Source organism: Lipotes vexillifer, unplaced genomic scaffold (genome assembly GCF_000442215.2).
Source record: "Lipotes vexillifer unplaced genomic scaffold, Lipotes_vexillifer_v1.1 scaffold302, whole genome shotgun sequence".
In the NCBI taxonomy this organism is placed as follows: Eukaryota; Metazoa; Chordata; class Mammalia; order Artiodactyla; family Lipotidae; genus Lipotes; species Lipotes vexillifer.
In genome coordinates this window covers 2,057,264-2,079,902 of record NW_006798913.1, presented here as the reverse complement: position 1 = coordinate 2,079,902, position 22,639 = coordinate 2,057,264, and the positions used below count along the sequence as shown (strand labels likewise).

Below are 22,639 nucleotides of genomic sequence, written 5' to 3'. Positions count from 1 at the left end.
TCAAATGCTTATTATAAAGACAGTATTTAGGAAATAATTCCATGTAACATATACCAGAATAAGTCTTTCAAAAAAAAATCGACAATACTGAAAAGCATGGAAAGCCATTTTGTTTCTGTTTTTTAAACCAACTAGTTTGGCAATACACATTTAAAATAGACATAAGTATCATATGAGTTCAGAGACTTCACACAAATTAATGTAATTTGCTTAGTAGATTTAGGATAATCTAACTCTAGATTTTCATTTTTACCTCAGGACATGTAAAGTACCAAACAAACAAAAACTATGACAGAAATGCAGTATTCTACATTGCTTTCATTTTCTTGGTTAAATACACTTATTCATTCAAGACGCATTTATTTACCAAGGATGAACATGCCCCAAACCAGGCATCGGAGATACAGAGAAAATTAGATATGACTATTCCACTCAAGGGGCTCTGAGTCCACTGGGAAAGACAGAGGTACAGTCAACGATAAGTCATACTCTGTGTTAAGTCCTTTGCATGATGAGAATGTTATACGGATGGACTAACTCAGCTGAGTATACAAGAGGGTGGAGGCTGGCAACCCAACTGAACCTTGAAGCTTGAGTGGGATCTGCCAAGGAGAGTGGCAGGAAAGATATTCTAGGCTAAGGAAATAAAATGTGCAAAGATTCAGATGCTAGAAAGAGCACGGCAGCTTCAGAGAAAGCCATAAGAGAAGGAGCTTGGTAAAGGAGCAGTAGAAAAAAAAATAACTTTGGAAACACAGGCCTGGGCTAGGCTGGGATGGAAAAGGCTGATACCGTGTTCCAGGTAGTCTGGACTTTAGGCAGTAGGCAGTGGACGCCTTGAGGGCTTTTAACCAGCAGGAGAGCAAGAGGAGATCTAGAGGGACAATGGGCAAAAAGGTTAGAGGCTGGCGGGAAAAGAGACTCCACAGGGAGGGGTTTCTGAGTAATCCGCTCAGATTACTTTCTTAGGCAAGAAAGAGAGAGGATGAGGCCCCGAAGTAAGGCAGAAACAATGGGGATGGAGAGAAACTTTCTAAATAAACATTCTCCATGGGAAACCTGTGGGTGGACTCTGTCCCCTACTACATCTCTGTGCATTCCACTTTCAGAACCAAATATAAATTTTAATAGCGTAATTCCAAATATTTATACCAAAGGAATCCAACATTCATGCTACCACAACTTATTTTATTTTATTTTTTTTGCTGTACGCGGGCCTCTCACCGTTGTGGCCTCTCCCATTGCGCAGCACAGGCTCCGGACGCGCAGGCTCAGTGGCCATGGTTCACGGGCCCAGCCGCTCCGCAGCATGTGGGATCTTCCCGGACCGGGGCACGAACCTGTGTCCCCTGCATCGGCAGGCGGACTCTCAACCACTGTGCCACCAGGGAAGCCCTATTTTTTAAACTTTAAATGAGATTCTCTGCTTACCTCTGCTGCTTCCTGCTGTTGTTTTACTACCGAGGGATCGATCCCAGGATCCTCCAGATCCCTGATGAAGTCTTGAGTATCTTTAGTGGTGACCACCAGTGACATGTGATCACACCAGAACTTCTCTGCTAATTCCATCACATCCAGTAGCTTGGCTTCCCTTTCTTCCACCAGTGTGTGTATGTTCTCCCAAATGAAAACCATTTGGTCTAGCTTATCCTGAACAGCTACAGAGCAGAACAATATCAAAAAGACACACCCTTTAAGCAATATAGCACGACGTTCTCATTCACCCAGGAACAATCATTCAATTTTCCAAGGATCTAAACCTGGACCAAATTTGGGTTGAGCCTAGCCTACTGGGTATCACTGGGCCCAACGGCCTTTCTAGGCAAATACAGGACCTGAGGGTGTCCTGCTCCTCCGGAACCAAGGTTTCCTGACAAAAGACAATGCCCAGAGGCATGTGAACTCAGGGGAGACCTGAGTTCACCAAGGCTGGCCTTAGTATATTCTTTACCCTCTCCAAATCAAGAATAGAGATATCTGCTTAGTCTCAGGAACACAACAGAGTAGGATACATATTTTGGGCTTACTTCTAGCATCCTCTTACCGTGAATTTCCACTGACCTCTGCACAGGCCCTTCCTTTTGACCCCAGCTCAGACATTTAAGGTGCTTGGCTAGGGTCCTGGTTGCCGTTTCTGTGGCTATGGGATAGAGTACCCATGACATAAAGTCGTGTAGTCAGAGGAAAAAATACCCGTAGGTTTGGTCTTATTAGCATTATGCTTAAGCAACTGATTTAAAGGGCCCGGAGAACATATGGTTTTTGTATCATGGCACATGTTGTAGTTACTCAACTGATTTCACAAACACAGGAAGACATTAACAAGGGACTGGTGTGCACAGCCCTTCCACCCCAAACATGTCACATCTGCAATACCTTTTCTAAAATCTGGCGTGTTGATATGCAACTGGACTGTCAAGGAACATTCACAATTGTTTTGAGTAAAGTTCAGTGGTTCCCTCATCCTGAAAGGATTACCTTTGGCAGATATGTCTTTGTCAGTGCCCTGGGACCGAGCGATCATCTCCTCTCCCCTCTGCCTGAGGGTCTCGTACAGAGGCTGCAGCTTCTCCATGTCCACCGCCACGTTCTTATTCTCACTGACCTGCTCCTTGATCTTCTCCACCTCTGCTGAGATGGAAGGCGGCTGCCGCAGACGCTCCACCACACGCTCCAGGCTCTCCAGGATCTGGTCGATCTTGTCGTGGAACTGGGAGTAAAAGAGAAGGGCCATTTATGGGGGGAAAGACCTGTGATGCCAAGGGTGGGATTTAAAATGATAACACACCTATCTAATGTCACAGTCAAGAATGAAACCTTGGCCTTTCTGTTAACACATCCATCCAAAGAGTTATATCCAGCTGGTGTGTGAAGACATTCCTAAAATCACAACTCATAAGCACCTCTCTGTGTCACACTGCTTGTGGGGATGGGACTGCTTCTTGCAAATAACTGAGTAAATTCATTAAGAAACTGTATATGTTAATATATAATTGGACCACTTGACAGCAGCATTTTACTAGTGTTTCATCTTACCATAATTCAAATTAACTTTGAAAATTAGGTTCAATAATCTGGGTGTTTGTCTATCAACACTGATAGTTTTATTCACTTTTACTGATTATTTTGGCATCCTCGAAAAGTTATATTATTAAATGTAAAATTCATGGGCAGTTTTGATGAGATGAAAGGGATTTCTTAAGTTATGAGTTTCCTGAACTAAAAAATGTTAAAAAATTTAAAAAAAACCAGAAACCTTCCTGATGTTGTAATGGAAGTTTATATTTAATTCCTGGCCAAACACACAGTCAGATCCATGAAAGAATCTTAAATTTCCACTTGCAAAGGCACCACAGACAATGAAGCAAAGTTACGAACACTTGTTTATTTATAGATTCCGTACTATCCTCAACATTAAAGGAATCATCGGTCAGGATTACAGAAAATGGACCACTCTCATGCCAGTGTATCTAACGATAAAAACCAAAACCTTCAAAATGGAAAATCTGTAGGTAACTGCAAATCAACTTCTTGAAAAAGGTATTTTCAAAACGAAAAAAAAAAATCGATTTCCAACTGCAAATTTTTTCCTTCTTATTCAGCCTAGCATTCATAGTCTTCCTTCTATTGCCGTCTTCGGAATGTTTCATTAATGATGATAGTAACACTTTCTTTCAACTCTTCCAATGGCAAACACTGCATTCTACTCTGGATGGACACTTATTTAGGTATCTGGACAACGATGACAGCTGTATGCTTCTTAAATCATTGAAAATTATGTTTTATTTATATATAAGCAGGCAGAGAAATATAAGGATCGGACACTGGCAAATATCACCTCAGAGACCAAAATGTCAATACTCAGAGTTAATGCAGTGAAACAATTTTAGCTGGAATTGAATCAGCAGATCCGGGAAATGTCTTTCCACACTCTGCTGTCGGGGAGACCATCGCACTGCTGGTGCAAAGCATTACCTGAGCAGACTGAGAAATGGCTTCATCCAGTGCCACAGCCCGCTTTTTGACATCTTCTTTAATTTGACTGTAGAGAGTGTCAGCAGCCACGTACTTCTCTTGGATAGAAAAGCCTTCCCTCGGGCTCAATTCCAGTAACTGCGGTCCAGTTTTGTTCATCTTATCTATATGCGGCTTGTGTTCGGCTATCAACTCTCGCAGTTGCTATAACAAAGCAAACAGCGTCTCAGTTTCTCAGAGGCACACCTCCACAGTACAGCTGTCAACATCCGCAGCGCATCCAGCTGGCAAGAAACTCCACACAAACACCCTCCCATCACAAGGCACTGAACGTACAACCCTCTGCCAGGGAGAGATCCCCTGACACAAAGATTAAACAACAGTCTGGTCACGTCAAAGTCCTCTTCAGGGCACATGCAAAAATGCTGGATGAGTGAAATAATGAATCCCAGTTTCATTACGCCTTTCCTACCAAGAGCAGTACAGTCTGACAAGAGTATTAGCCAAGGGTCATATTACATGAAAGGATTATGAACTCACTACATCCCAACCTACAGAGACCGAGCCATAACTCTCTGTATTCCTTTCTGCACACTCAAGATACATACAAAAACTATTCAAAAGGAAGGAAGAGAGAGGGAGGGAGAGGAAGAAAGGAAGAGGAAAAAAGCACAGTAGAAGGTAGACACAATGCTGAGGGAGAACAATGACAGATAAAGCTAAGTTAGGGGGATTTAAGCCCCCAAGGGATTGTCATTACATTATATGTAAACCAATACAAAATATGTCCATATATATTACATTATATATCTGTGAGTCTGTTCTATGTACATATATGATATGTATGATATATAAACATAAACAAATCTATCTGTATTTATTTTTAAATGTTAATGGCTGCAATGATAATCCATCAAATACACAGCTGTATACTGAGCATTATCTATAAAGTGTATTTAAGGAAAAATATGTGACCTATGAATATTATGCATAATACAGTATCATCTAATCAAGAGATACAATGATACTGATGCTAATGAGGGGGTGTGGAATCCAGGTGGAGCCCCATTCCTTCTAGGGAAATGGATCAATCTGGAATCTTTACACTCCACGGAATCCAGGGTCTCCCGTGACTGCCTGCAGGTTTCTCTGGGGCAGACCTCCGTGCAGCATTGAGGTGTCCTCTACTGTACTCCATTATTCGCGAGGTTCCCTAATCAGCAGTTTCTCGTCCTCACCAGAAGATGTGTCTCCAAACTGTTTGCTATCCAGCCCCTAAGAAAAGCCTCTCTGAGAGAAATTATATTCAGGAGAGACAGTCTAGACGAAAGCGATCTTTCCCTGTAAATATTTTAACTTCCATCATTCATCAAGCAGAATCACCAGGACGGCCACATACCTGGATTTTTATTAAAAGTACCACTAAAATCAGTCATATAAATTATTTCCAAAGTGGTTGAGAAAACTGGTTCATTACATCATGAACAATCCCCAATGTACTATCCCTATTTTTGAAGTTTTTCTGAAGACGGTCTCAAAACTCTTTTGGAAAAGAGCTAAATAAACACAAATTCAACTTGTAAAAAAAAAAAAAAAAAAAAAAGGAGGAACGTCTACTGAATCTAACATGCTCTTCACAGCCCCTGGGTGGTCCAGGCTGTGATTTCCTACTTGTGTTTTACATTGTTTGGTATCTTCATGCTGTTTTATAGAGTGGAGGTGGTGACAGTAAGACCAGCCACCATGCAATCTCATGGAGAAGAAACGTGTCACACGAGCTCTGGCTTCAATATTCTCGAAGGCATGTTTGAAAACAAGCTCACACTCTGATTACCAAGAGACTCTCAGTAAAGTGAGGAATCTCTGCTGAAAGTTCTTGAGTGGCCTGGAGTCTAAGTAGATCTCACCTGTGCAGCATCACCATGAGACACCTTTGCTGGGAGGTAGCCAGATGAGCCTTCTTAAGGCCATTCCATGAGAGACAAGAAAAGAGCCACAGGATACCTACTTGGGGATGTGTGCACATGGAGAAAGGGCCCAGCAGGAGACGTCTTTTGCCTCATGGTTAAAAAGGATTCTTGGCAGCTATCCTAAGAGTCCACTCATGCTGGAGATACTTAATGTGAACTTAAAAGAGATCTACCATTTATTTATAACATGGCTCTCAGGGCCATTTTTCATTCCTGGCTAGAATGAACTAGAAGATGTTCCCAAGAACAGTGAAGAGGATGCTGTAGAGTTGCAGAAGAAATGCTGCAAATATTCTGTAAAATTTAGCTTGAACAATTTGAAGACTTGGCTACGAAGTTTTGAAGCTCCCTTTCTAAATAAAGATCATAAATTTGTTTTGAGAACTGAAAGACGATGCCAAACAAGAAAATTAACTCAATTTTGAAATTTTCCATTCAATAATGATCCTTTTCGTCCTATTTGATGTTATGCTAGAAAACAGCTATTCAGATCTCACTTCAGAGTAGAAGAAATCCATGAAACATTTTATACTAAAAATCATTCAGTGGGTAGGCATCAGGATTTCTCCTAAAAATAACGTTTCTCCTAAAATTAAATTTAATTATACATAGTTTATAAGTCTTTCTCCCACTGAATTATTTAGATAGAACACCATAAAATTTCCATTTTGCATTAAAGTGTTCTCTAAAGCGCTTCTAAACAAATACTTAGAGATATTCTTCAATGTTAATACACTAAAAAAGTAAACAAATGGTTAATAAGTATGTTACATACTTCAAACAATGATGTAATATATCCTGAGTTAAACTTGACACACGCACACACACAATGATTAGTCTCAGGGTACATCTTGTACAGATCTGGGAGAGGAACTAGGTTCACAAGATCATAAATAACAAGAATTCCAGACTTTCTTATGACAGTCTTGAATCCTCTCACTCAAACCCTTGCAAAATTTTAAGCTACATTAACATTTCGGAGACTACTGAAATGAGGGCCTCATAATGCCATTTTATGTGTTTAAAACATGACATATTTGTAGATGGAAATATACTCTCTTGTTTACTCATGTAAACTTATAGAAGCAGAGAACTTCAAAATATTTCCATGTACAAAAGGAAAAGAAAAAAAAAGTGGGGGGACAATTTGTCTTTAAACTTCAGCATTTTTTCCTTTTCACAGAATTCGATTTTACAACAATGCTATTTTGATGTATTTGTTATAGCGTACATTTTCTCCAAGCTCAATGTCCTTGTCTGTTTGATGTTGCTTCCATGTATTGCTACCTTTCGCTTACATTCTGGATGGCTCTAACCACTATATATTAGTCAAATTAGTGTACACTGAAAGCAATTCAACATGATCAGCTGAAAGTACCTCGAAAGCTTATTTCTCTAACATTTTAAAACAATGATTTTGTTTCTGTACTCAGTTTACACTGCAAACTACTGGGTAAAAGCTGTGACATCATGATGACATACACAGTGTTCCTGCCCACATGAGTCGTCCCACTGCAAAACTGGACAACAGGGCAGCAACTCGGAGGTAAGCAAACTGTGCAGACCAGAACGCTAAAAACTTCCTCATCACAGAAGGTGTCTGCATTAGAAACACCCTAAAAATCGTGATTCTCTTTCCATGCGGTCTCCAGCACTCTCTCTGGCACCAAGCTTACACGATGTTCTTCCTGCTGTTGCCTCAGGGTTTCATACTCCAGGGCAGGGGCAGGAAGCTGAGTGATGATCCTCTGTACGTCTGTCAGCCACGGCCAAAGTTCTTCATATGTTTCCCAGAACTGGTTAACCAGGGACTGTGCCCGTTCTAACTGCAGATACCTCTCTGAGTTTATCTGGCAGATGGCATCATAGTTCTTCAATACCTTGTCCAGTTTTTTCTAGAAAATCAGATGACAAAATGTGTTTAACTGGGCAGGCAGGCCAAGGAACACATATATATACTCCAGAATGCTTGTCCAGCACAATATACCCGGTGCAGAGTAAGCACTCAACGATGCATGGTAAATGAATAAATCAACAGAGGCTAGTTAGATTTTAATTGCTTCTATGTATAAAAGTTCATTTTAAATTAAAGAAAGGCCCTCCCATGTTGTTGCATAAGGAAGTCCCTCCTTTTCAAGGCTGAATAATATTCCATTGTATGCTAATGGTGTGTTCTTACTACAATAAAAAAAATTGCATATACATATGTAGAAAACAGCAAAAATGTAAAAAATGTCTGGAAAGTACAACTGGAGGTCAGGCTGATAAAGGATGATATATTCCTGCAGTGGACTTCTATGCAGTTGTCAAAAATCAGGGGATTTGATGACATGGAGAACTTCTCAAAAAAAAAAAAAAAATTAGGTGACAAAACCACAAAAAATAAAATAAATAAAAAGCCTCAAGTTTTTATGACTAAGACACTGAGCTCTCCAAACACAATAAGCAAAATTCTCCAGCCATTCTTCCAGGTCTTCTAGGTGAGAGAAAGGTCTGGCATGAGCCTGGCAACACTGACATTACTTTCTGTTAAAACATAAGGACTCTCTTTCACAAATGAAATTCTAAGAGGAGCTGCTGGTCAGCAAAATTAATTAAATACATGAGAAGCAAAATAGAACATTATGCTATCCACTGATTTTATGGGGTGGTCACAGAGATCTCGATTATGGAACGAATTCACTTCATAATCCAAAAGCAAAAGATAAAGCACAACAGCAATCCAATAAACCACAGAATAACACAAAAATTCTCTCATGATCATCTGTATTTTTCACACCAGAATCTTCACAAAAATAATAAAGGAAAGATTAAACTATAAACAAGTGAAGTGCCACTGAAGAGTATTTAAATAAAAGATTAAGTATTAATATACAGTGCACATTCTACTATTTGCCTATGGTATACCTTGAAAACAATGCACCGTCTTTTAAATGTGATTTTACGCATATACATTTGTATATATTGTTTTTGCCATGGGATATTTTCCTACCAGAAGCATTAATATATATTAATTTCTTTAGGCTTCTCAGATGTCTGAATATGAATTGAACTAAACATTTTTATTTATGGCTGGTTTTCCATCAATGTAAAGGATCGTTAAAACTACATAAACTGAATACTTCCTTAATGATTCTGCTCCTTTTTTTCCTATACAGATTACTGTAACTTTATACAGAATGAATTTCAGTTAGAGAGAACCACATATTTTGAGTTTTGTTTCAGCTCCAGCGGCCCCAATGTTCCTGAAGCCAATAAACAACAGCTGACATACAGAATAACAATTTATACTGATAATAACAGTGATAATACAGAGAACATTAATTGGATGCTTAATGTATCCCAGTTACTCAAGGACTCAAACCTTACCAGCTTTTCTGTCTATTAGAAAAGATTAGCCCCAGGGTGATTCCCTTAAGGAGTATTCCTTTCACTCTTATTCTATAAGCTTGAAAAATGCCTTATTTGAATCTAATGACTTAGCTGTTTAAACAGCAGCTGTGGATAAAGGAAAAGCGCTTTTCTCAGAGTGAAAGCCCCACACATGCTGTTTGCTCACAAGTCTCACATCAGTCACGTGGACGAGATCATACCTTCATCGGCTGCTTTTCCTCTTCGCTGCATGTGCTCATGATTTTATGTCCAGATTTAACAAGCTCATCAATAATATCCTTGTGTCGCAAAATCTCCATGGTGAATGTCTGTATTTACCAAAACAAAGATTTTTTTTTTAAGAGTGTAGGACTAAAACAAAAACAATTAGGCAAAGCAGTTAAAATGACCAAGTTACATTCAATCATGCAAGTGCATTTCCTTGGAGCACACTGACAAGCCATGTAGATGCAACTGGAAATGTGTGTCTTCACCTTTTGAACCTGCAGCTGAGCGGAGGTCTGGTCTTGCTCAAGCCTGATGTCACCCAGAGATGTCAATTTTTTGTCTGTTTCACTAATCCAGGCTAACTCTGCATCAGCCGCTTGGTCAAACTAAACAAAAGATAAATAATCAGGTCAGCAAGTTCCTGTAACTGGTGCCAGAGAAATACCTATCTACATTTCTTTCAAATACCCTTATCACACAAATGGAAAATGTGAGCTTGTCTCTTCATGGCAATCTGAAATAATCCATGATAGTGACTGATGTTATAAAGAAAGGAGAACTTTCCACAGAGAAAGTAAACACAACCTCTTAAAACGTGCTGGATCCATAACACGACATTAATGATGTGAGGACAGCTAATACTGCTGCCTTCTCTCTGGTGGTGGTAAGGATTTTCTCTTTAGCAATACTATACAAATTGTGCAGCACAGGGAACTCTACTTAATGCACTGTGGTGTCCTAAATGGGAGGGAAATCCAAAAGGGAGGGGATATATGTATATGTATGGCTGATTCATTTTGCTGTGCAGTAGAAGCTAACGTAGCGTCATAAAGCAACTATACGCCAATAAAAATTAACAAAAAAAAAATCATAGTGTGCTCATGATCCTGTACTGCAATAACTGAAGAAAATGAGGAACTCTGCATCTTTCTGACATGGAAAGAGATCTGGAAAAAAAATACTATACAAATTGAAAAGCTATAAAAGTCAGTAGCTGGACACCATCTTTAAATCACTTCATCCTTCACTTTATCACGTTAATATGATATGCAGGTAGCATGCTGCTATCAAAGTACAAAATCCCTAGCAAAAAGAATGACATATTCCCATTTATTTACTCTGTGTGTATATGGGAAATACCTTTCTATGTATGCAGAGTATACCCCCAAATGTCTCATGTATCATTCTTTTACATCTCATTTAATAACAGCAGAAAACATTTTCAAGAGCATTCTTAAATATTTCAAGAAATTTTCTTGAGCATAACAATAATTCATGGTAGAAATTTGTGAAGTATGGAAAAATATACAGAAGAAAATTAAAAGCTGGAGTTAATACTGTTGGTATTTTAGTGAATTTTCTTCCAGAAGTTGAGACTTAGAAAGCTCTGGGATAATACTGTATAAACAGTTTCATATCCTGCTTTTTCATTTATCATGAGCATTTCCCATGTCACATAAATGTGATTTTTTAAATACCACCATTGTATTCTAGCATACCTGGATATTTTCACTTAGGTTCTCTGCATTTTTTTTCACTATTATATAAACAAGCCTGTAACGAATATCCTTGTATATAAATCTCTGTTGGCATCTCTAATTAGTTCCTTAGGGTAGATTCCTAGAAGTTGACTTCTAAGTCAAAGAGCATGAACATTTTCAATACCTTGCATCAGATAAACCCCATGCCTTCCAGTTACCATAAATGAGTACAGAGGCCAAGTGACACCACAGTACCAACCATAAATGGTAACTAACAAAGCCTCAGTGGGAAAAGTGAAGGGGGGTGGATGTTGTGATTTTCAAGTCCAGTACTGCCAGAACCTCTAATGTTTCAAGAGCACCTGGAAATCCAGATTGGGGTCAGGGGATAACTAAGGGAGGAGCGACAAGGGTGGAGGTAAGGAACTAAACTGGAAAACAGTTCATACTTTTAAGACACTAGGCAACACTCCGCAGACTCACAGGAGGATGGGGTAGACCTACTTTTACCCTATCTCACAAGTACATCTCAGAGCCCTGGGCATTATACACAACGCATACAAGAAGGCTCCCGGAGGAGCGAGAAGAAAGCAGAGCTGCTATGAGTCTTGGACCCGAGGAGAAGCACGGGGATGAGTTCCCTGGGTTTTCTTTGGCTTCCCATACCCTGGACTGGATGCTGGAGAAACTGCCACCCAGGAGCACCCAGAGGTGCAGAAAAAGCCCCAGGAAAACCTGTTTCCAGTCAAAGGAGCAGGAAAGGGGCGGCCTTGCAAGACAGAAAACGTATAGACAATAACCATTCTACTCCAACCAAACACCACAGAAAAAAGCCTTGGCCTCCCCACACTGCTGCCAAACAAGGCTGAATGGGGAGCCCAGATTTCCACCCTTCTGAGCCTGGGCCCGACACCCCTGCCAGGGTGATGTCAGCGAAGTCGGGAGCTGGAACTTTCACTCCCACAGGCGACCACAGACCCCTGCTCCCGGGTCAGTGGAAACCACATGGGGAGCCTGGACCTCCCCCTCTCCTCAGGGTGGCATCAGGGAAAGCCTGTGGACAGTCAGGATTTTCACCATGATGTCAGGGAGCTGGAACTCCCACTCCCACCCAGCAGTGAGTGGCGCCCACCCCCCCAACCTTAGGTGTCCCACGAGGCTGCCTGGGGGACCTGGGATCTCCCTCCACCTGGCAGCATACCTGCTGCCTCTGCCAGAGTGGTGTCAGGAAAGCCGGCTAAAACAGAAGGCTTAATGAAGACCCAAGACACACAACACCGAGAACCCAGAAGAACTCAAGCCGAATTAAAGAGGATTATCAGCAGAGGCTAATACCTAGAAGATGATGTGAGAATTATCTGGCAGATTTTAAAGCAGCCATGATAAAAATGTTCCATGAGCAATTTCAAACGCAGTGGAAATGATGGAAAAATTAGAAGAGGCCTCGGCAACAAAACAGCAAGTCTCAGCAAAGACACAGAATATATGGAGAAGAACCAAATGGAAATTTTTAGAACTTAAAAATGTCATAACTGAAATAAAAACTCAGTGGATGAGACCAAGGAAGAGGACAGAGGAAAGAATGAGTGAAGCAGACAACAGAATCACAGAAATCACCCAGCCTGAATAATAGAAAATAGACTGAAAAAAATGAACAGAGCCCAGGGCCTGAGGAACTATAATAAAAGAAAATTCAAGTCACTGAGTCCCAGAAGGAGAGGAAAAATTGGCTGTGGCTGGAAAGTACTCAAACATTCTTGAAATAATAAAGTTAGAGAAATGGAGACCAGATTTGTGGCCAGGAGTTGAGGAAGAGGCAGAGGTGGGAGGGGACGGGTGTGGCTATAAAAGGGCAGCATGAGGGGTCCCTGTGACGGAAATGTTCCCTGTCTTGACGGCAGCCGTGTCAATTCCCTGCTCATGACGTTGTACCATAATTTTGTGAGACGCTACCACTGGGGAAACTGGGCGAATGGTACAACGGGACCTCTGTATTCTGTTTTACAACTGCATGTGAATCTACAGTTATCTTAAAAGAAGTTAATTGAAAAAAAATAACTCTGCATGGGTAACCTCTCATCTGTAAGTCCTGTTTGCATTTTCTCTTTTAGATCTATGCTACCAAGTTGCCCTGGATGTACTGATTCATATTCCCATTTGAATATGAATTCATATTCAAACTCAAACGAGCAGAGTTTGGCTATCCCCTCATCAAAATGGGGCACATAATTTATTCTTTAATAATCTTTGTCAAGCTTATCAGTGAACTTTTCTTAATTATAAGGGCATAACTTGCCAGTGCAGCCTAGCACAAAAGACAGCACTGATTAAGTCACTGTGATGGTTCCAATCTCACAGGTAAAAAATTACCAATTATATAAGTGAAAAATTCTTAATATTACTGAATTATTATTTGTTTACATTTTTTTCTACCTATCATGAACCCACTTGCTTTCACCTTTACTAAGTAATGAATGAGTAAATGAATACTAAAGCTATTTGCAGGTCAAGTTCTTTTAGTCAACAAGTTTAGATAATCATCAAATATGGGCCACAGCAGAAGTATAACAGGGGTTAAAATAATACTTTTACATTTACCTTTAAAAACCAATGGCATAAAGATATGAAAAGGAAAATATGGTGTAACAGACCTTTACTTAATCTCTAGAAGTGCTACCAAACAAAATCTGAATATAAACCAACATCTAACCAAAAATCACACAAAGTCAGGCTGCTCTGAGACTCCTCTGGTGTCGGGGCAGCCGTCACACTGTCATGTGTGAGGACTGGACACATATCCCATGGGTCCTCCTCCAAGTGTCACACATCTGAGAGGATCGCTGACAGGCAAAGTTGCTCCAGACAGAAATGCAGAGCTTTAGTCGTCAGAGTGGGCAAGCTCCCCCATAGAGGCAGTACTTCTAAAATGACTCCGCACATTTATATATTCAAGCAGAAGTCTTTCTCTTTCCTATGTTTCCCATAACGGCAGGCATTGTTTTCTGAAGCCGCCTCGTGATTTGCACGTAGCGGTGTTAATAAATATTCTGCCCACTAATTCATTACTTTTGCTGCTACGGGGACAAGTCAGAACAATGTGGACTCCAGAAGGAATCTTGATAAGCCATTTGAAAAATTCTATCTTCATCTGGTTCAATAATTGTTACATGACTTAGTTTCAAATGGAACTACTCATTAGCAATTGCTGATCAATGTGAAAAAGAAAAAAAATTTCATCAACTAATTCAGCAGCTTCAGATGTGGAAAAAGAAATCGTCACAACAAACAAGTGGAAGAGTCTGATCATTCGCTTTCAAGCCGCACATGGTGGAACTCCAGGGTAAAGCTCTACTATGTGATACACTCAGCACAAAACTGAGAAAAAATAGTCCAGCCCTTTCTACCAGAGTGCAAATGCTGCAAGATATCAAGAATAAAATTTAACAGGAAGTTTTTTTCTTCTACTGGTCCCTGAAAAAAATAAAGTGATGCCCCCACCCCTCCTGTTTGTGTTCAGGCTATTTTTAGGATTTATACGACAGGCCTCATAAAGAAAGGCAGATTGCTGGTGTTAATATTAGTTTAATAATAAGTCTCCCTTTCTGGAAGAAAAAAACCAAAAAGCATCCAATGAAAACCAGTATGATGATACTTTCTGGAAGAAAAAAAAAAAGTGTCCAATGAAAACCAGTATGATGACACCATCCAAGCTGCTAAAAGAGAAAGCTGAAACTCAAACACTGTTTCTTGAACCAAGGCAAATATTTGCTCTGCTAAAAGAAAACAAGACTTCAATCAGAAATTTCCCTCTGTCCTTTGAAAGGTTTTTTAAATTAAATTAGAAAATATTTAATGTCCAACAATGAAAGGAGTAGTCCCAGGGTCTACATGAAGCAATTTACAGTCAAGCAAGGCGTTTTTATTTTGGTCTGTGACTCTTTCAAACAACTACTTAATGTGAGTATTTCTAACAGACCATGAAACGGCTTATTTCACATGTGAGTAATGTGGACAGCAAGCTCCCTATACCAAATTTTAATAAATTTGTTTACTACTCATACAAGTAGCAAAAAAATGACTTCAAATGAATTGTAAAGAGTGTTAGCATCCTTAACTGCATTCTGGGAAATATTCTAATACGCATCATCCCTGGAGTCCAACCATCAACCCCAGCTACTGTAATTCCTAGTATAGTTGAACTAGTATTTCAGAAACTTCCTACAAGTTGGTGAAAAACATTTTAATTGGCTAATCTCTAAATATTCCTGAAAAACACACTGTAAAACAGTAACTGCCAACATTCTACTGAACACACTGTTCTAAGTGCTTGAACATGCAAGAATATACAGTTGCTGTCAGGATAAAAGGACATAATGTGGGTATTACCACTAATCCCATTTACAGCTGAGGAAGCCAAGGCAGAGAGAGGTTAACTGACTCACCAGAGGTTACCCAGCTTGTAAATGTCGGGTCTGAAATTCAAACCATGGTGGTCTGACCCCAGAGCCTACACTTGTGGTTGCCCTGTTACATCCCTCGTGCTTGTACACAATTTGGGCTCAGTCACTCAAAATATTCATGGGATTTCACCAATATTGGCTCAAATACCATAACAGTCAATAAGTGGTGGGTTTTCACTTAATATTTAAACGTTTCTCCCATGTCTGACAAACTGCTTTTGTACTCATCTAGAAAGTTTCTCTTGCATGGAAGCAGAGGTTTAAGAAAGACAGAGTGATAAGCAAACTTTAACCTCCAGGACATCCTCTCACTCCCTTCCCCTGGCGAGGGTCTTAGCGCTTGCTTTCTTTTGATTAGCATTTCCTTCCATTTTTCTTCACATTATTCATAACCCAGCCCATATTTTCCCACCGTAAACAAATCTCACTTCTGTGGGGGAGGTTTCCTTCTAGTTCTTTAAAAGAAATTAATAGTGTTATTTTTCTCCCAGGCTGTTCCCTAATGACCCAATGAACTATTTATTTTAATTGCACCCATGTGCCTTTATATTGGGGGGTTATGAAGGCCCAATAAAATAAAATAAGCCAGGCAATCAGAACTGCCAGAGAGTGCCTGGGATGCCCAGACCCAGTGAAATACACACTTTAGCACCTTCTTATAATTGCACATTTATAAGAGGCAAAGGACAACAAAATGCTCTGGGGTTTAAACAATCACAGTGATCTGAATTCAGGCTGTAAGTCTGTACGTCTTTCAAGCAAAAGCTCCTTTCCCCATTTCCACATGGGTCATTTGGTGCAGTGTGCAATTAGAGAAAGAAAGCAGCAAAGCTAGGTTACTTTGTGTAGGTTTAACATGCAAAAATACCCACAGTTTCTAACTCAGATAATGGCAGGCATTGTGAGAAGGAGGCAGCTGTTTTGCTTTTTTCTAAAGCTCACAATCACTATTTACTAAGCTGCCTTATTCCACTCAGATTTTTCTTAAAACTTATGAATGGGCCCAATTAAAAAAAAATCCTCTTCAGAATATTGATGCCTGCAAATCTGCAGAGTCAGACTCAGGAGCTTATTAACTGGTCACAATGAATGTACACCATCCTCAGGCATGTGCCAATAATTGAGGCTGTTCCATTATTTCCAAAATAATAATAAACATCACTCTACTTTACATAAGACTCTTGGCCCTATGATCTCAAAATTCAATGACACATCTTTTCAAAACTGCTATGTGATACAGAATTAACATGAAAAATCTAACCACATCACATCAGAAGTTTTTTGAAAACTAAATGTATACCGGACGGATACGAAGCACACGCTAACGAGAAGGTATCTGGATGCCCCCTTCCCTCCTCTCTTCAGACCTCAGCCCTTTTCCACTTTTGCCTGACATCTTCCATGTCAATCAACACCCTCTGTGATGGTGGCCTGACTGTTCACAACGTCCCTACACAGCTGCTGAATTCCAAAATGCAGGTTATACCAGTATAAAGGAGGCAGGCCTGTATATAAACAATCTTAATGTCAAAAGATGGAAACATCTTAAGAGAAAGCTGCTTGGAAAACAGGACATTCAGTTATTTTCAATCTAGTTGAATTTAGTCCGGTTATTCGGGGATGAAGCATCAAATCTATACATTTAAAAACTACCAAGTCATTTGCAAGGCCCATATCCTCACTCCATCACTCGTGGTTGGGTATGTCGGGGGAGGGATCTGGAAGGAGTAGCTCTTAATAAAACAAGATGTATGTGCCTAAGGTATGCAGAAAAAGATGGACTGCTGTCAGATCATGTCCATGGTTCAGGAAGAGAAGAAACAGAATGGTATATGATTTGTTTATACAATATAAAACAAATCATACAAAATATGCGGTTCATATCCAAGTCTAAAGATTTTTTTTACACCATTCCTTTTGTATTTCACGGACACATTATCACTGGATAAAGAGAAAACAAGTATTTTAGTATCAATCTGTACTCTGGTCCTAATTCCAAACATCTATAAGTGGGCAAAGTTATAAAACAATTTTCAGTGATATATTAGGTCCTTTCTAAACTTGTTAATTATGAGTTTAGAAACTATTCTTTTGAGTGCAAAACTAAATCTCTGCCAAACCAGAGGGACAAAGACAGGTACCAGTGTGTTCTTAAATTTGCCGAGAGAGCGAGCGAGAGAGAGAGAGAGAGAGAGAGAGGGAGAGAGAGAGAGGGATTTCCTGATCCTTTTTTTTTTTTTTTTTGTGGTACGCGGGCCTCTCCCGGTTGGGGCCTCTCCCGTTGCGGAGCACAGGCTCCGGAGCACAGGCTCCGGACGCGCAGGCTCAGCGGCCATGGCTCACGGGCCCAGCCGCTCCGCGGCACGTGGGATCCGCCCGGACCGGGGCACGAACCCGCGCCCCCTGCATCGGCAGGCGGACTCCCAACCACTGCGCCACCAGGGAAGCCCTGATTTCCTGATCCTTTCAGTTTGCTTGCCCAAGTCTCACAGGCCTTGCGGTTGGAAATATCCTCATACTTCTATTTTGCTGCAGTAATGGCGCCTTCCTTCGGATTACTGAAGGAGGTTAGAAAAAAATGGATCACCTCCTGCCTTAGGATTTTTCCTCTCTACCTGATTTATAAAGAGGCCCTTTAGGGAGGTAGAATGAGATCTGGATTAAGTCCTGGTTACAACTCCACCATACACTAGCTGTGGGACCCCAGGCAGGTCACCTCCCCACACACTGCATATGCTCCTCCCAGCTCTAAATGGTACATCTCAGCCTTACTGGAAAGGTATTCTCTTCTTTCCTTTTTTTTTAAATTGGCTTAAGTGAATTTTATTGGTTTTCTTTATTACTGGAGGTATTCCACTGGGCAGACTTGCAGGCATTTCAAAGGAATGCACATACAAGTACAGAATAAATACAACCAGAAGATATTAATATATCAATAGCACTAATATTAGTTATAACCTACTGGTAGTGAGATACTTTTACTAAACACTCTCCCCCTCTCTCACAAGGAAGGCTTGAAGGATACAGACCACAGTGTTTGCACGTTCTTGCTTCCACGTGTTTTTCTGTATTCCTTCACAAAGTCTTGAAACTTTCAGTAAGGAATGATTTTATCCAGAAAAAAACCCGAATGATTGTTATTTTCCCACAGGGTATATGTTTTAGATTCGAGAAAACACAGACCAACCTGTGGAAAACATTTGCAAAACTCTGAATAGAACTGGGCTACAGTTAATGACCTTGGCACCTGGCAGAGCTTACAAACCGGTAGGCGCTCAGCCTGTCACCTGCCCTTGAAAGCAGCTCCTTTGCCCCTTTCCTGTTTGCCCATTTCTGTTCCCTTCTAAGCTTAGAAGAACTTAATTATAGGAATGAGATCACTAAGCAACTGAAACTAACTCCTGACTTATGTTCTCCTGAAAGCGCACCATGCCTTGTCTAACCTGTGGATTCTTTTCCTAGATTTTAAGAAGTAAGAATGAAGAATTAAGCAGTTAAAAATGACTAGCTCTCTACCCCCAACAGTCCCCTTAGCAATCCTGCAGGAGATGATGGGGGCAAGATAACATGTGAAGAGAGAGTCAGCCAGTCTGCATTCAATGGACAAGGATGCAGAACCCAACCTCCTGCCTCGATGATTCACTGAGATTCTTTTCCCTTTAAAAACTGTCATGGCTGAGCAGAATCTTCAGAATTGGTCTCTGGACACATGTCCCCTTCTCCCCAGACTGCTGGCTTTTCTGATTAAAGCACTCTCCTTTCTACTGACACTTGCCTCTCGAGTTATTGGCTTATGAGCAGCAAGCAGCCGAACCTCGGTTTGGTTACACCCTTATTACTGTCTTCCTTCCCCGAACTAGCCAACCACAGTCAGCTTCTCAAGAAAATTCTACTCCCAAGAGGACAGAATATTTGTCGTGCTATTTAGAGAAGTCTTCAGTGCCAACTATGAAAGGTCGAAAGAAATTTTGGTGAAAAACAATCCAACTCTTTTCAAATAGTTGAATAAACTTCACAAATAAACACGCTTATTATCCTATGATAATGAGGCATACAAATTCCTCCAAACTTTGAAAACAGAGCCATGCAAATGCATTCCTCAGGCATGAAGGCCTCCCTCACAAAAATGTCTGAGGCAGGCCTTTTGCTATCGTTGTATTCCATCGGCTTTTGTGATTCCAGAGCACGGCACTGAAATGAGGAGTGAGGCGCCATGTTTTAGAACTAGATAAATTACACTTTTACGGCAACCTTAGAGAATGAATTTTGGAGGCTCTACACGAGCTGCTTGATTTGTGTTTCTTGCTTTTGGCTGGGATGTGCAAAGGCTGAGTCATCCACCTTCCCAAGCCCTGTTCCACAGTACACAGCAAAACCCTACTAACTCTGTCAGAGCAAGTCTGCAACAAGAGGCTGATGACTTAATATAAATATTCAGAGATTTCCATAAAAGTTAATCAAAACATGTATTACAAGCTTCTAGATCCAGGACCCCCCCCCCCGCCCTCTTGTTCCCCCCAGTCTCTAGAACCAGGCCCCCCCCCCCCGCCCTCTTGTTGCCCACAGTCTTCTGAGAGAGCTGTGGCTAAGGGGTGGGGTCTATAAAACTCTCTGGAACCAGTAACCATACGAGTTGCAGACAGGTCAGCAACGATCATTTTTTCCCCTTTCAGTCATCTTCAGAAAAAAAATACATCACCAACACAACTGTTTCCTCTTTAGAAAGAATTCAGCCTTTCTTTGCCATGTACATCAAGGAACAGTTAATAGTGACTTACACGATAACTCAAAATATTTACTCACACACAGATTAGACGCAGCCAGGGCATAAAATTAACATGAGCAGCATGCACACATGTACACAAAAGGCATTTTGTCTGGACGGCAGGAGAATGGCGCTAGTCCTGCCGGTGGCTGACTTGCTGAGGCTGGGAGACCAGGAGGTAGATGGCTGCCAACAATGTAGAGAAGAGCCTTGCCTGGCACTCTGACGTCCAAGTACCCCAGCTAAATGCTTTTCAAACCCCTTCCGTTGTGGAAGCGTAACCAATCAATGGAAATACCACCCACCGTCATCTCTGATCAGGTGGAGGCCCTGGAAGCAAGTGGAGGAAACGAACTGCCCAGACGCCCAAGTGTTCGCCTACCTGCTGGGACCTCAGGATGGCCGCGTCAATCTCCTCCACCTTCTGTGTGATGGTGTTGGTCACCAAGCGGTAGCGGTCGTTGTCCTCGGCCACCATTTTTTCCAGCCCTTCCCTCGCCCTCCAGGGCACCAGCTCCAGGAGAGCAGAGCTCACTTCGTTAAGGGAGTCCAGCAGGGCTTTGCTGCTCTTAGCTTCCTTCTTTAGCTCCTGAAAACAGAAGGAAGAAAACACAAACCCGTGGGAAACGCCAAGTCTGAACGGGCTTCTCCTCTAACTGTCCTTGGGGCTAAAGTCCTTCACAGGCCAACGTGATGCACGGATCCCCTTAGTGTCAGTTACCCCAGTTCTATACCCCTTGGTTACTGAAAGCTATTCTGCAGAAAGGAAAGTGTTCCCTGAGAAGTTCCAAAGAACACTTCCTTTGTCAACATGGCAAGACTTTAGCTTTGAAATGTAATATAAACGTTAAAAAATTGGGAACCCGAACCCGGCAAGTTAACCCAGCAAGTTAATCCAGCTTGCTGGTAACCTTGAAGTAATCAGGTGCCGGAAAACTAAAGAGGAAAGTCCAAACCAGAATCCAGTGACCCTCAAAACGAGGACACACTGGCTTTAAATCATCCCAGTTGAATCACTATAGGCTCAGTGGACCTGACCTCCCGGACTGCCTTCACCCATGTGTGATAGTACTGCAGGATGATAAAAACCGAGGAGGACAACTCTAAGAAGGATGATCAGCATGAGAGAATACCACTCTTGCAATATAATTAGAAAAGCCACCTCATGCTTGGCATCTATCTTACAAAGGTATCACTATTCTAACCAAATTATGTGTATCTCTGAAACAGTGATCATTTTCCTTTTTTTTTTTTCTGTTTTCATCATTCTGTTTCTATAAGACTCGAGAAACAAATGACAATATGCTGTTTTCATGTCAGGGCTCCTAAAAGTTTAAATAGCTGATCTGCTGCCAATTTCTGTTGGGTCCACGCCCACCAAGGCATCCTTAAGTATATTAGTAATGACACGTGATGAATATCACTTTGCCCCTGTGTGAATAAGGCTCCCTGAGAGATAACAAGCGGATCCAAAGAGTGTATAAATCGGAGCGTACTTTTTGCCTCGCGTGTGCTTGGCTTGAGGCTTCTCCCTTCAGAACCTGCGTTTCGTATGAAAGCAACTCGACCTCCACCTTGTCCAGCCAGGCGCACAGCCCCTCGTGCGTAGAGTGCAGTCGCCTGGCGAGCTGCAGTGCCTGATCCAGGGTCTTGGCGACGTCCGTGCTCAGTTTAGTGATGTCTTGGTACCTCGCTTTAATGGCTTCCAATTTATCTTGAATTATTAAAACGTCATCACCTAGAATTTCAAAGGCATGTCATATCTCATGAAAGGGGAAGAAGAGTTCTTCAGCTAAATAAGTTCTGACCCAAGAAAAGCCCTTTCCTAGGTTTGAATTTTTCTGAGGATATCTGGCAAATGTAAACAGTTCTGAAAATGCAAATATAAAAAATGTAAAGGGCTATGTGGAAAGCACCACCTTTGCAACTATTTGTATGGTCTTTCTGTTTTCAAGCATCGGGGTTAAAAACTGCCTAGGTTTGCATACTGAGTTTGTGGCTTACTACCTTGCACAAGATACCTCACCTCTCTCGGTGCCCCTGGTTACTTATTATTACGAACAGAACCTACTTCATAAAGTTGTGATAAAAATTCAATGAGTTTATATTTGCAAAATGTTTAGAATAGTGCCTGCCACATATATACATTTATATATGTATAATCTATGCATGTGTGTGTGTGTGTTAAAAATAATAAACTCGGGGCTTCCATGGTGGCACAGTGGTTGAAAGTCCACCTGCCGATGCAGGGGACACGGGTTCGTGCCCTGGTCCGGGAAGATCCCACATGCCGCGGAGCGGCTGGGCCCGTGAGCCATGGCCGCTGAGCCTGAGCATCCGGAGCCTGTGCTCCGCAACGGGAGAGGCCACAACAGTGACAGGCCCGCA

At 41.2% G+C, this 22,639-nt stretch overlaps 1 protein-coding gene across 3 annotated transcripts in view; it reads right to left on the bottom strand.

Annotated features, from left to right (window-relative positions):
* DST (dystonin) overlaps positions 1 to 22,639 on the bottom strand; it is a 496,398-nt gene that overhangs the window by 51,636 nt on the left and 422,123 nt on the right. For all 3 annotated transcript variants that reach the window (XM_007471189.1, XM_007471190.1, XM_007471191.1), the window contains 8 exons: positions 21,748 to 21,989; positions 20,634 to 20,840; positions 9,812 to 9,931; positions 9,539 to 9,646; positions 7,622 to 7,840; positions 3,976 to 4,179; positions 2,479 to 2,710; positions 1,432 to 1,658 (listed from right to left, as the gene is read on the bottom strand). In XM_007471189.1, coding sequence (XP_007471251.1) covers positions 1,432 to 1,658; positions 2,479 to 2,710; positions 3,976 to 4,179; positions 7,622 to 7,840; positions 9,539 to 9,646; positions 9,812 to 9,931; positions 20,634 to 20,840; positions 21,748 to 21,989 — 1,559 coding nt within the window. The remainder of the gene's footprint in view (positions 1 to 1,431; positions 1,659 to 2,478; positions 2,711 to 3,975; positions 4,180 to 7,621; positions 7,841 to 9,538; positions 9,647 to 9,811; positions 9,932 to 20,633; positions 20,841 to 21,747; positions 21,990 to 22,639) is intronic.